This window comes from Phaethon aethereus (genome assembly GCF_964289735.1).
Source record: "Phaethon aethereus genome assembly, chromosome: 1".
Taxonomy (NCBI): domain Eukaryota; kingdom Metazoa; phylum Chordata; class Aves; order Phaethontiformes; family Phaethontidae; genus Phaethon; species Phaethon aethereus.
The window spans coordinates 154,057,064-154,070,629 of record NC_138575.1 but is presented as its reverse complement, the minus strand read 5'-3'; the positions used below and the strand labels follow the sequence as shown (position 1 = coordinate 154,070,629).

General features: G+C 42.2%; 1 protein-coding gene across 3 annotated transcripts in view; it reads left to right on the top strand.

Annotated features, from left to right (window-relative positions):
* The window catches only part of MCF2L (MCF.2 cell line derived transforming sequence like), a gene marked incomplete at both ends in the record, with an annotated part of 158,256 nt that overhangs the window by 50,883 nt on the left and 93,807 nt on the right, over positions 1 to 13,566 (top strand). Inside the window, one exon of one of the 3 annotated variants that reach the window (XM_082013504.1) lies at positions 4,907 to 5,027. The exons of the other annotated variants lie outside the window; for them this stretch is intronic. Within the exon in view, the coding sequence (XP_081869630.1) occupies positions 4,907 to 5,027 (121 nt within the window). Of the gene's footprint in view, positions 1 to 4,906; positions 5,028 to 13,566 lie in introns of those variants that run through there. 3 annotated transcript variants of the gene reach the window in all.

Sequence of the window (13,566 nt, the reverse complement as noted above, 5' to 3'; positions counted from 1 at the left end):
CCATTTAAAATCACCCTCTAGCTGACTCTTTACTGTTTTAGCATAGTGGCTAGCCTCTGGTGTGTGGATTAGTTTTTGTCAGCTTGTTTTTAATTCTTAAAATTAACACAAGCATAATACTTGCCATAGTTCTACATTTATGTATGGTTATCTCAGGACTAAGCATAACAGCAATCAGTGCTACCTTGTTACAGTATATGGGTGTTCAACTCTATAAAACAGATTACATTTCAAATTAGAAGTAGCTTGTATGACATATTTTTAATGTGTGCAAAACAATTCTTCTATTCAATAACATAGCATGAATCTAGGTTAGCTTTCTGTTTGTACTACTGTTAACAAAATAAATACGTGTGCAGAGATAATTGATGAAGCGTGCTTCAAACAGAAAAATCTAAGCAACATTTTGCACTTCTTCCCCCTCATTTCATTTCCACTGTTACTGTGAATGCACTGATGCTGAAAGATACACATGGCACTTGCACCTTTTTGAAAAGACTATGAGATTTAGCTTGTATGTACCTTTATATTTGTTTTTTAGAAACTGGTTCAAGAAACAGTAATTTCTGAGCTCTGCATATGTGTGTTAGGTGCAATTGCCTATATAATTTTCATAGTCTTTTATATTCTTCATGTGAGGTCTCTCTTGCAGTCAGCACTCTGGGTTTTTATCAGGGATATGATGACACTTCTGATACTGAAGTTTCTCTGCAGAAGCTCCTCCCTGCGGAACTCCAGGGGAAAAGACAGGAAAAGTGGTAGATATAGATCTCACAAGCGGACTCCTGTGCGGTGTGTGCATGGTGGGATCTTGAAGTGTCAGGCATGAGAGGTGCCATGTTTTCTTGTCCATGAGGTGCACTCTTCTCCCTGAAAAACAAGATCTACAATTAAAGAGAAATGGCAACACCAGTGGCATGTTAGCAGATACGAAGATTAACTTCTTTTGAGTAGAAGAAACACAGGAGGAGCACTAGAGCAGTGTTGATTCTGGTACCAGAGCCTACTGCACTGTACAGTTAGGAGGGACACATGTTCCTATAATGTGAACATTTCAGCACTGCATTGAATGTGAGGATGTGAGGAAGGGCCTGTAAATAATTGTTAGGGTTTGGATGAAAAATCACAGTAGGGCGTTTGAGATGTCCCATAAAGATAAAGCTCCTGTACAAACAAAAATATTAAAGGAATGATGAGAACACTCAGTAGTGATGAAAGTGATGGCAGTTTAATTTAATGATTCCCAAGAAAACTTGAAGTTATTGTACTAAAACACTGTTGAGATTCCCTGGACTCAAAGGAAGAATCAGAGAGACTATACAGACAAATGTCAGTGCGGCTGCTTCTGTTGTGAATACACACCACTATGCCCGCACCAGAAACAGACCTGGAAATGAAGCATGAGAAATATAAGCCCTGTTTCATTGCCACAATTTTGTTGGTTCCATCAGGCTGTCTATAGTCATTTAAAGATAATCGTGGAGGTGTTACCCACTGAATGTTACTGTTTATGTGATGTGAAAGAAGAGATTGGTGCAGTCTAGTTGGTTTTGCCAACTAACGCCCAAAGAATGTTACTGTCTTTAGACTGCTATGTAGTCTGCTGGTGCAGTACAGAGCAGAGAAGAAATTCTTCTAATAGGAGCTTTTGTTATAGTAATGCCAACGGCAAGGGAAAATATTCAGATTATTTTCCTGGAGATAGAGGCTGCTGCTGTTTGTAAAACGCTGCATTACACCATCTGTTTCCTTCTGATTGCACACCACCATAGCCATTGTTATGATTAATTTCTTTGCTTCTAGGCACAAATTTGAGTGCTTGAAAGAAGATTAAAAGCTTGTTTTGTGGACAGGGATGTAGGTAATGGCTAGCTTTCAGTAGGATTGTGTGTACTTAACAATTTTACAACTCAAGTCATCAGTCTTTCGCGTGCATTTGATATATGAAGACAGCAAGAAGAACATCCTTTTGCTTCCTTGTAATAATCCTCTGCAGAAATTGTTGGTGAGGTTTCCACTGTGCGCCACCGGTGTCACGGCACACTCAAAACACCACTGGGACAAAGAGTCACTTTCCTAGCTGGTGGCTCGGCTGCTGGAAGAAGAATATGTAGTTTCATTTGCGTCCCACTCAATTCTCACATTGGGTCTTTCAGTTGTGAGGCTGGTGTACTCCAAAAGCCCCAAAAAAGTAATAGCTTTCCAAGCAGAAGGAAAGCTGCAGGCATCTCCTGGTCACATTCAGTGCTTCCACTTGGAAACTCGGGAGTAAGGAGAAGGTTGCAGTATTGTCTCTGATATTATTCCCTTGTATTTGACCTGAACCACTCCTTTGTGCCCCACAGTGATGAACAGCACAAGAAAATGTGGAATTTTGTCTAAGATGGACGCTTTGCCTTATTTCAGTTCCTCTTTTGTTTGAACCCTGAATATATATTACAGCAGCAGTGTGTAGAATCATAAAATCACAGAACCATAGGATGTTTGGGTTGGAAGAGACCTTTAAAGGTCATCTAGTCCAACCCCCCTGCAGTGAGCAGGGACATCTTCAAGTAGATCAGGTTGCTCAGAGCCCCGTCCAACCTGACCTGGAATGTTTCCAGGGATGGGGCATCTACCACCTCTCTGGGCAACCTGTCCCTGTGGTTCACCACCCTCGTTGTAAAAAATTTCATCCTTATATCTAATCTAAATCTGCCCTCTTTTAGTTTAAAACCATTACCCCTTGTCCTATTGCAGCAGGCCCTGCTAAAAAGTCTGTCCCCATCTTTCTTAGAAGCCCCCTTTAAGTACTGAAAGGCTGCAATAAGGTCTCTTGGGGCCTTCTCTTCTCCAGGCTGAACAACCCCAACTCTCTCAGCCTATTCTCATAGGAGAGCTGTTCCATTCCTCTGACCATTTTTGTGGCCCTCCTCTGGACCCAATCCAATAGGTCCATGTCTTTCCTGTGGTGAGGACTCCAGAGCTGGACGTAGGACTCCAGGTGAGGTCTCACCAGAGCAGAGTGGAGCAGAGGGACAGAATCACCTCCCTTGACCTGCTGGCCACGCTGCTTTGGATGCAGCCCAGGATACAGTTGGCCTTCTGGGCTGTGAGTGCACATTGCCAGCTCATGTCCAGCTTTTTGTCCACCAGTAACCCCAAGTCCTTCTCGGCAGGGCTGCTCTCAATCCCTCCATCCCCCAGCCTGTATTGATACTGGGAGTTGTCCTGACTCAGCTGCAGGACCCTGCACTTGGCCTTGTTGAACCTCATGAGTTTCATGTGTGCCCATTCCTCGAGCTTGTTCCAGGTCCCTCTGGATGGCCTCCTGTCCCTCAGGCATGTCAACTGCACCACTCAGCTTGGTGTCACCTGCAAACTTGCTGAGGGTGCACTCGATCCCACTGTCTGTGTCACTGACAAAGATACTAAAGAGTACCAGTCCCAATATGGACCCCTGAGGGACACCACTTGTCACCAATCTCCATTTGGACATTGCATGGTGGTAAAAGCTAGTATTTTGTAGTAAGTTAGTTGATATTTACTTCAGTGTGACTTAACTAAAGTTACCTGTTTTAACTTGCTTTCAGAGTAACGATAGTTGGTACACCATATTTCAGAACACTTCTTTGGTTCAATGTGCATATATATTTGGGTTTTGGTGGATCTGTGGCCATACAGGACATAGTTAAACAGAATTGAGAGGAAAATGTTGACTGCCAAGTAAAGCAGCATTATCAATTTCCTCTCTCCTGCATTGAAAGAGACAGGGGGAACAGACAGTGTAGGGTTTCCTGATATGTTTTAAGAAAGCCTGAGATTCATTTCCCCTCCCTTCCTTCCTATTACTTGTTTGTTAATTCCCAGGAAGATTCAGGTTTTTCTTGTGAGAGCTCTCTGCTTGCATATTCTGGAAACAGGCTTTGCCTTGAGGGAGTCAGTCCTCACTTCTGTGCAAATTCAGGGGGAGGAAGAGGAGATGAATTGATGGTGAGAGTCTGACTTAGGGAAACGAACTGAAGAGGAGTTTCTAATTGACAACATTCTATTGACAACGGTATTTTCTTTTAATTTCCTGGTCCCCGAGGAATACAGGGTGCTTCAGACACAGAAGTAGGAAATGCAGCAAGTGTCAGTGAGATTTCTGCCCTTAGAGTGCTGAGTTGTGAACTTACGAACAAGACCGTGAAGTTACAAGAAAGACCTTCAACTTACCTCAGATGTCTCTTTGCAACGCCTGCACATCCCTCATGTTAAGGAGAAGGATGTGAAGACGGAGGCGATAGCACCAGCTACTTGGGAGGAGCAGCAGCTTTGGATTGCCGTGCACAGCTGGAGTGCACTAACAAACTGGATATTTTGTTGGGGCTTTTATTCATCAGAAACAGAACAGGGCTGTTAGTTTGGCTACAGTTATTTTGGATGAAACACTGAAAAACAGACCATTTCACACTTTTTTGGGAAAATTTCATCTGCTAGTCTGACCTGCTTATGTGATAAGCTGTGCCTCCTTATTCACACTGAAAGCAGGCTGAAAGCTGTGGCAAGATGTCCTGTCTGCTGGGCACAGCATACTAGGAACTGAGACGGTCTCACAGCTTCATGCAGAAACTATCTTGGCATTTTCAGTCCATTAAGTACAACTATTTTTCTTTTTCTTTGTAGTAAAAGCAGGTATTGGTTTCTGAGGAAAAGCGCATACAATACAAATAACCAAACTGCACCCATTTGCAGCTCTTTAAATCTGCATCCTGTTTTAATTTTTTTGTTAGCATTTGAATTTGACAGAGAAATGTTTTGTTCCATTGACATTTAAAAACAAAATCAGAATATCTTTCAGTGCATTAGAAGAGTGTAATTCTGAAGAGCTGATTTTTTATTTCCTTTGTTGAATAACTTGGTGAAGATACAGGGGTACACATCCATGTCTCAACGCCGCCTTTTAAGGGAAGGACATGAAAGTCATTTTAGGATCCTACCAAGACTCATCCAAATCCTGCATGGCAGACGGCACTCACGGAATAACGCGCACCAAATATGCTCTGGTGAGAAGAATGTATAGGTGATCCTATAGTGTGATTTATATTTACATAGAATGTTTGTATTTAAATTAGAGTAGCGTGTGAGGTGAATATAAGCAGTAAGTAGCCTAGTATCGCCGTTACTGATTTTCTCAGCTCTGATGATTCTTGCAGGAAGTAGTATTTTTTCTCAAAACATACTCATATAGGGATCCTGCAGCTGTTACAGTTAAAAAATACATGTCCTTATCCATATTAGATATTACTCATTGCTAGTGATTACTCTTTGTCACCAGTACTTACTGGACAGAAACACTGTATGTTGTTTTCCCTTGCAGTTCCAGGTGTATGATAGTATCTAACAAACACAGATTTGAATGCTTTACACCAACCTTCTTCAATACTCAAGAAGAACTTCACTGAGTGCTCTGCTTTTAAAAAATAGAACGACATACACCAAAAAAATATTTTTAACTGTGCTAAAAAAAATCAGGAAGACTCTAATCTTTTAAGTGTGATGTACTAAATTTTGGACTTGCTGCCATTTATTCAGTCTCACAGCCTGTTTCATACAGTACATGGTGTAATAATGTTACTGTGACTGATAATTATATAATCTTTGTATTTAGTAAAGCTACATTTTGTTGGGGTTTTTCCCTGGACTAGGTTAACCCTGACTGGCTGAGATAAGCTGAAGCAGATTTTTCAATAATTGATTAATCCTTTATTGGTTTTATATGCACAGTGACCTATTATGGTTTAAAAGAGGACTTTTTCTTTGTTTCTTTTGAAATTAATTTGGAGCATATTAAATAAGCTAAGCTACCTTTATAGGAAAATATAAAATTTTCATGCCTTTCAATATTTTTTTCTTTTATGTTGACACTCACTCTTAGAAAAAAAATAGTGAGAGAAAAATGCCTCTCTCGTGGTTCCAGAAGGCTCATGCCTTCTTTTGTACTGTGCTCAACCAGTCTTCTGTTATCTATCTTGTTAGGAATGAAAACTGTAAGGTTTTTTGATAACCCTCTTTTCATAATTTCTGAAATGTAAAGAGTTCATCTTTCCTGACTTACCAGTTCTGGGCATTCACGAGACAAAGGCTTGGTACCTTTAGGAGTGCTAACTAATACATTATCAAGATTTAACAATTAATTCCATTCATCTCAGACTAGAAAAAGGTTTGATGTTAATTGCTGGTAATCACAGTGAAGTCAGGAAAAATTTAGTTGAATTTTAAACACATGCAGTGTGGATGCAGTCTTAAAAAGCAAAGCAAAACAAGGCCTCCTCAAATTTCAGTTTTACCATCACTTGGTAGTAATCACATTGCAGTCAAGTTCAAAGTGTAGCCATAAAAGTTAGCACTTGCACCAATTATTTTATTATAACATTTATGTAATTCTGAGTTGCGGGCACCTGCTGGCCATTCATGAATGAATTGGAGCTAATTCCAAGTATAGGCAAAGCCTTGCCTGCATAGGAAAAAAACACAAATTCACTGTACTGAACTCATTCTGACATAGATCCTTTTGCTCATTTTAGCCTAATTTCTTTCAGACTAAGATCCTTAATATAAATCTTGTAATGCTACACAATCATCTCTTACTTACAGATTCCTATCACTATATATAGGTGTATATAGTCAGAAAAATGTATGTTTCTGTAGGAAGCTGTCTGTCTTCTCTCCCACGCATCTTTACTATTATTCCAAAACTCCTTTTGACTGTGTTGCAGCCTTTTCTGTTTGAAGTCTTCGAGTATGCAAAAATTCTGCTTCCTTTCCTTCCTGTTACCTATTTTATGTTGACAGTAGGAAAGCAATTATATGCCTCTAATGTGAACCTTATATATCCACTAAGAATTATTCCATTGTTTTGGTCAAAGCCATTTTACAGCCTTTTGGACTGATAAGAATTTTCCCAGCTTCCTGGTGGCAGACCTCAATTAGCATTCAGTGTCACTTCCAGACCAAAAGTTGCACAGAAGGTGGGTCAAGGGTTTAGATTGTGAAAGAGGAGAGATACTGCAGCCTGGGAACATTACTGTCCTGTAGCTACACTGGGTAATACTAAAATTTCAGCAAGCATGTATTTCCAAAGTAGAGGTGCTGGTGATTCTGTGAATCCCGTGATGTATGCATCTCTCTTCTCCTTGTGACAAAATTAAGCCACTTGGTCCTGTTGCCCCAAGTCTCACAGGGCTTTGTTCTCTCTTCACTAGCATCTCTGGAAATTGCCAAAAAACCAAGGTTTGCTTGCTGTCAGTTCACCCTTTCCCTGCATATTAAAAAAACCCTATAGAAATCTTTACATGAACAATAAATGTCCTAGTTCATATATTGATTTTGCATTACCTTAAGAAGGGAAGCTGGGCTGGGCTCCAGAGTCTTCATGCTTCATCAAATCTGTCTCTCTTTTATTTTCATTTCAACAAAGCAGACTTTATTTACTTACAGCTCATGGACAGTTGGATCTGTCCTCCTTGGCCTAATTCTCATTGCGCTGCTCTCTCTGGTGTCCTTTTACCCAGGGAGGGGTGTGTTGCCTTTATCTCGTTGATGGGGTCGAGCCCTGGCTCTAGTGACACTTGCTTTTTGCAACACAGAGGTTTGGGATCAGGTGCTTGGGCAAGCAGGGCCCAGGCTGGTATGGCCAGGCTTGTGTGAGACAGAAGGGCATCTCGGTTTCTGCATCCATCCCTGACCATACATCTGCATGCTTCTGCATCTCCCACTGCAGGCAAGTGGGAAGGCAGTTGTAGAGTTTGTGGAGGATTTCAGCCCTGAAAACACATGGCTTCAAGCAGTCTTCTGTGGGGGACAGCTGTCTCCCATCAGCAAGGGAGATTTTCGAAGGTGTTGACCTGCTGTGGCCCTTTGTGGTGGGTTTCTTGGCGTGGTGCTTGTAGACCATCCTTTGAGATTCTCCTTCTTCTCACTCTTTCTCTAAGCAAATGGGAACAGTATGTCAGCTTGAACTGAGAGCTGTAAAACAAGTTTGTCAAGCGGAGACTCCAGAGACTTGTCTGCAGTCTGTGCTGTCCTTGGCATGGATGGGGAGCATCTCTGCTGGCATCCTGTAGTCTGCATCTTTTCACACTGGATTCAGGTTGGTTTTCTGATGAAGGTGACTGAAGGTCTGAAGTGGTTTGCTTTCATGTGTATGCTCTAGCCGTGTGATGGACGGATGGGTGAGAAGACTGTCCATGTCCCAGGGTCCTTCCAATCTAATCCAAAGAAGTTCTGTGATGAGGTACAGTGAGGCAGCAGTGTAACATGGGTGTATAATAGTAATAGATTTCTGTAGTGAAAGAGGCGGATGAAGCTCGGTTAATCCACAGCCTGGGTAATCCACCAGAAATAGTGAAGAGGAGTCTAGAGGAGGAGCACTCTTGTATCTTCTGTGTCAGCTGAGGGGATGGAGATGTGGTGCATCTTTTCCTGGAGTTGTATGAGTATTCTGTTGGATATTGGGCTTTTTTGTGTGAGAAGAAAGTATTAACTTACAGGTAGGATCGCAAAATGCATGGATGCAGGAAATGTCAAACTGAACATATGTCAGACTGGATACATGAATATAGCAGACATACTTAAGTACCTGAAGGCTTCAACATAGCCAAAGTCTGCCTGCAGCCTGTGTAAACACTGAGATTTCTGGTCAGTGTTAAAAGTCTGCTCCTACAACTTTATTACTTGTTAGTCCTCAGGCTAAATAGGTCCAGGCGTGTAAGGCTGTGTTGACTGTTGCTGCATTCACACCTTCGTTTGCTGGTTGGATAAATGTGTTGAAAAGAGATTTATTTGAGATTTGGTGTTTCCGTGCTTGAGACTTCCATTACCTGCTGGCAATGTCCTGGTATTTTTCCAGCAGAAAGTAGGAGAAGAAAGTCATGTGTGAATCCACAGCAAAGGTGATAAACTGCACCAAAACATTAAAACTATAAGTGAACAATTCAATACAACTAGTTCCAGATAGTGTTATAAGTATCTGAGTGAAAAACAGTTTTGCTTTGCCTTGTTAAAGCCTAACATGGGTGAAAATATGCTTAGGGCTTGAGCCTATAGCCTAGATATACTATCTCAGACACTGGGTATATCGGCAGTCTGTAAATATTCAGGGTGGGGACATGAGGGGAAAACACTATAATTAAAGAGGTAATTACAAGAACAATGGCATTACTGGAGGAAAATATATTTGTAAAGTCATCTTGTGCCACCTGTTGCGGTTATGGAACAAAGTTCAATTAGTATGAAAGCTCTTACTTTCTCAGGGTAGTTTGTTCTGAGCAGAGGGAGGGAAAAGTAGACATTTTTTCTTCTCTGACGATGAATCAGAGAGGAATTTCTGTATCAGAAATGAAGAGCTATTATTTTTTCTCAGAATGGTGTTCGTGGCTGGATTTTGTGGCACAAGGTAAGTTGGCTTAACTTTGTAATAATTCCCTGATCTTGTAAATGTAAACAGACTCTGCAGTCTGCCAAGTCGGAGTGGGTAAGGTGTGGCTTTGGTCTGTGTTCTTGGAAGCATTTTGAGATACTTGTTTTATATGTGCCAAAAAAGCATGCACTTCAAGAGTCTTACTACTATACATTTTGCTAGCTCATTGATTCTTGAAAATACAATCTGTTCACAGAATTCACATTGTTGTAAGAGTCTGGTGGGTGGTAGTGTTTAGGTTTTATTTTAAACTCCTTTTTCTGAAGGAAGTAAAATATTAGATATTTTAGGATCTAAAATTTTCTAGAAGTTGTTGTGGTTGAACGCGCAGGCAACTAAACACCACACAGCCGTTCACTCACTGCCCCCACCCTGCCCCAGTGGGATGGGGGAGAGAATTGGGGGTAAAAAAAGTAAAATTTGTGGGTTGAGATAAAGGTAGCTTAATAGGACAGAAAAGGAAGGGAATAATAATAATAACAATAATATAGAAATGAGTGATGCACAATGCAATTGCTCACCACTGATGCCAACTGATGCCCAGCCAGTTCCTGAGCAGTGGCCCCCTAGTTTATATACTGACCATGATGCCATATGGTATGGAATATCCCTTTGGCCAGTTTGGGTCAGCTGTCCCAGCTGTGCCCCCTCCCAGTCTCTTGTGCGCCCTTGCTGGTAGTGTAGTATGAGAAGCTGAAAAGTCCTTGACTTACTATAAACATTGCTTAGCAACAACTAAAACATCAGTGTGTTATCAACATTATTCTCATCCTAAATCCAAAACACAGCATTATACCAACTACTAGGAAGAAAATTAACTCTATCCCAGCTGAAACCAGGACAGTATCCCCTTATTCTATACCATCTACGTCATGCCCAGGTCCCACGCTTTCCAATATATCCCAATCAATCACCACCACCTTTTTTGTCTTTTGATATATACACACAGATAATAATTCCCTTAGTCTATGGGCCATCCCTCTAAAATGGCCATTGAGTTCATTTAGTCCATGACTTCGGGCTCCATCTATCCTAACAGTCTCTCAAGGCACGAGAGGTGGTGTGTAGTGTTGGATTGTTGCATGCTGAAGTCAGTTCTGGTTCCATCACCGCTGTGCTTGTCTGGTTCTGTCATCCCTGCACTTTGCTCGGTTTCATCAACATTCATTTTTCATTAATCTGGGTGATTTTTACTGTAATACCATTGATATGGCATATAGCAACCATAGTAGTGATGACATACAATATTATATAGCAATTAACATAATACAATTCAAATCATTGTCTATTTTTCCCAAAAAGTGTACCTTGAGGTACACATCGGACTTCCCCATTCTCCCACATCACCCACCAAGTGCACCCAGGTCCTTGAGCAAAGGCAACCCCACGAATGGGTTTGCCATTGCCCGAGGGAGGAATAACCCAGACTGTCTTCCCCAGCGTATTTTTTATGTGCACCACAGGGACTTTATCCCCTTCTACAGTATGTAAAGGTTTTGATTGGGTAGGGCCAGGTCAGTTGACAGATCCCCTAGTGTTGACTAACCAGGAGGCTTTTGCTAAATGTGTATCCCAATGTTTGAATGTCCCAGCACCCGTTGCTCTCAGTGTAGTCTTTAACAGTCCGTTGTATTGTTCAATTTTCCCAGAGGCTGGTGCATGATAGGGGATGTGCTATACCCACTCAATGCCGTGCTCTTTGGCCCAGGTGTCTATGACCTGTTTTGGAAATGAGTCCCACTGACTGACTCAATTCTTTCTGGGGTGTCATGTTGCCATAAGACTTGCTTTTCAAGGCCCAGGATAGTGTTCCGGGCAGTGACATGGGGCACAGGATATGTTTCCAGCCATCCAGTGGTTGCTTCCGCCATTGCGAGCACGTGGCACTTGTCTTGGCGGGTTTGTGGGAGTGTGATACAATCAGTCTGCCAGGCCTCCCCATATTTATATTCCATCTTCCTTCATACCATAGAGGCTTTAACTGCTTGGCTTGCTTGCTTGCAGTGCATTTCACATTCATGGATAACCTGGACAACAGTGTCCATGGTCAAGTTCACCCCTCGATCATGAGTCCATCTGTATGTTGCATCTCTTCCCTGATGGCCTGAGGTGTCATGGGCCCACCGAGCTATAAATAATTCACCCTTATGTTGCCAGTCCAAATCCACCTGAACCACTTCAACGTTAGCAGCCTGATCCACCTGCTGGTTGTTTTGATGTTCTTCAGTGGTCCGACTCTTGGGTACATGGACATCTACGTGATGTACTTTTACAACCAGGTTCTCTATCTGAGCAGCAGTATCTTGCCATAATTCAGCCCAGATGGGTTTACCTCTGTGCTGCCAGTTGCTCTGCTTCCATTGTTGTCACCATTCCCACAGGGCATTTGCCACCATCCCTGAGGGCATACCACCAGACTGTAATTTGGAATAGGCATTCTCCAGAAACCCACAGTGCGTATGAAAGCTTGTGTTTCATTTTTGGGTAGTTGGTGGGGACATGGCTGTTATTTTATTGATCACATCCATTGGGATTTGATGACCTCCATCTTGCCATTTTATTCCTAAAAACTGGATCTCCTGTGAGAGTCCCTTGACCCTACTTTGTTTTATGGCAAAACCGGCTTTCAGAAAGGTTTGGACTGATTTCTTCCCTTTCTCAGAAACATCTTCTGCTGTGTTGCCCCATACAATGATGTCATTGATGTATTGCAGGTGTTCTGGAGCTTCCCCTGTTCCAGTGCAGTCTGGATCAGCCCGGTGGCAAATGGTAGGGCTGTGTTTCCACCCCTGTGGCAGTCGATTCCAGGTGTACTCGTGGCTCCTCCAAGTGAAAGCAAACCGTGGCCTGCACTCTGCTGCCAAAGGGATTGAGAAAAACGCAGTAGCGATATCAATTGTACCACTTGGCTGCCTTTGACTCCAGTTCGTATTGAAGTTCTACCATATCCGGCACGGCAGCACTCAGCAGCGGCATGACTTCATTCAGGCTCTGATAGTCAACTGTCAGTCTCCACTTGCCATCAGACTTTCTCACTGGCCATCTGGGGCTGCTAAAGGGTGAGCGAGTCTTGCTGATCACTCCTTGGCTCTCCAGTCACCAAAACAGTTTGCGGTTGGGAATCAGGGAATCTCGATTGGTGCAATATTGCTGCCGGTACACTGTTGTGGTAGCCATCAGCACCTGTTCTTCAATCCTCAGCCACCCCACAACACAAGGTCCCTCTGAGAGGCCAGGCAAGGTAGACAGCTGTTTAATTTCCTCCATCTCCAAGGCAGCTATACCAAATGGCCACCAGTACCCTTTTGGGTCCTTGAAATACCCTCTCCTCAGGTAGTCTATGCTGAAGATACACGGAGCCTCTGGGCCAGTCACAATGGGGTGCTTCCGCCACTCATTCCCAGTTAGGTTCGCCCCAGCCTCCAACACAGTCAGCTGTTGGAATCCCCCACTATCCCAGCCAAAACCAGGACAAAGGTTTTCATAAAACTTTCTTTCCCCTCAAATACCTCCCAACTTGTTACTGTTTAAGATCTGTGATGTGCTTAAATTAAATGATTTATTTGGCTCAAACAAGTTACTCAGTGAAAAGTAAGCACATCAGCAAAAACAATCACAGCTGTCAGAAAAGTTCCCAAGTCCCTCAAGAATGATCTGCTGCTTCCCTCAGAAATCAGTTTCAGAGCATTGTGACACAATTTTCTAGGACAATTTCTGCTGCTGCAATGGGTTCAGTATATGTTTTCTGGTAAAGAGTTTATTACTGTTCAGAGATATCAGTTCAGTGACACTGGCAAATGTTGTTTTTTTCTCTTCACTTAGGTGCCTGTATTGACTTGCCCTATAAAACTGAGGGACCCCAGCCTCCTTTTTTAACTTTTCTTTCTTCTGGAATTTTTAATTTAGGATAGTTTTTAAAAAAAAAATTATTATTATGCTCAAGTAAAAGTGAAGCAAATGCATGATTTGAGGGTGTGTTTTACAATCACGTTAAGATGTGTGCTGTAATAGAAAGTAAAAATATCTAAAATGGATGACATTATCAGCAGATTCCTGAGGGTGGTCCCACTCAAGATCCCTGAAATTGCTCATTATTTCCCATTTCTTGTACTAAAAAGTGATTT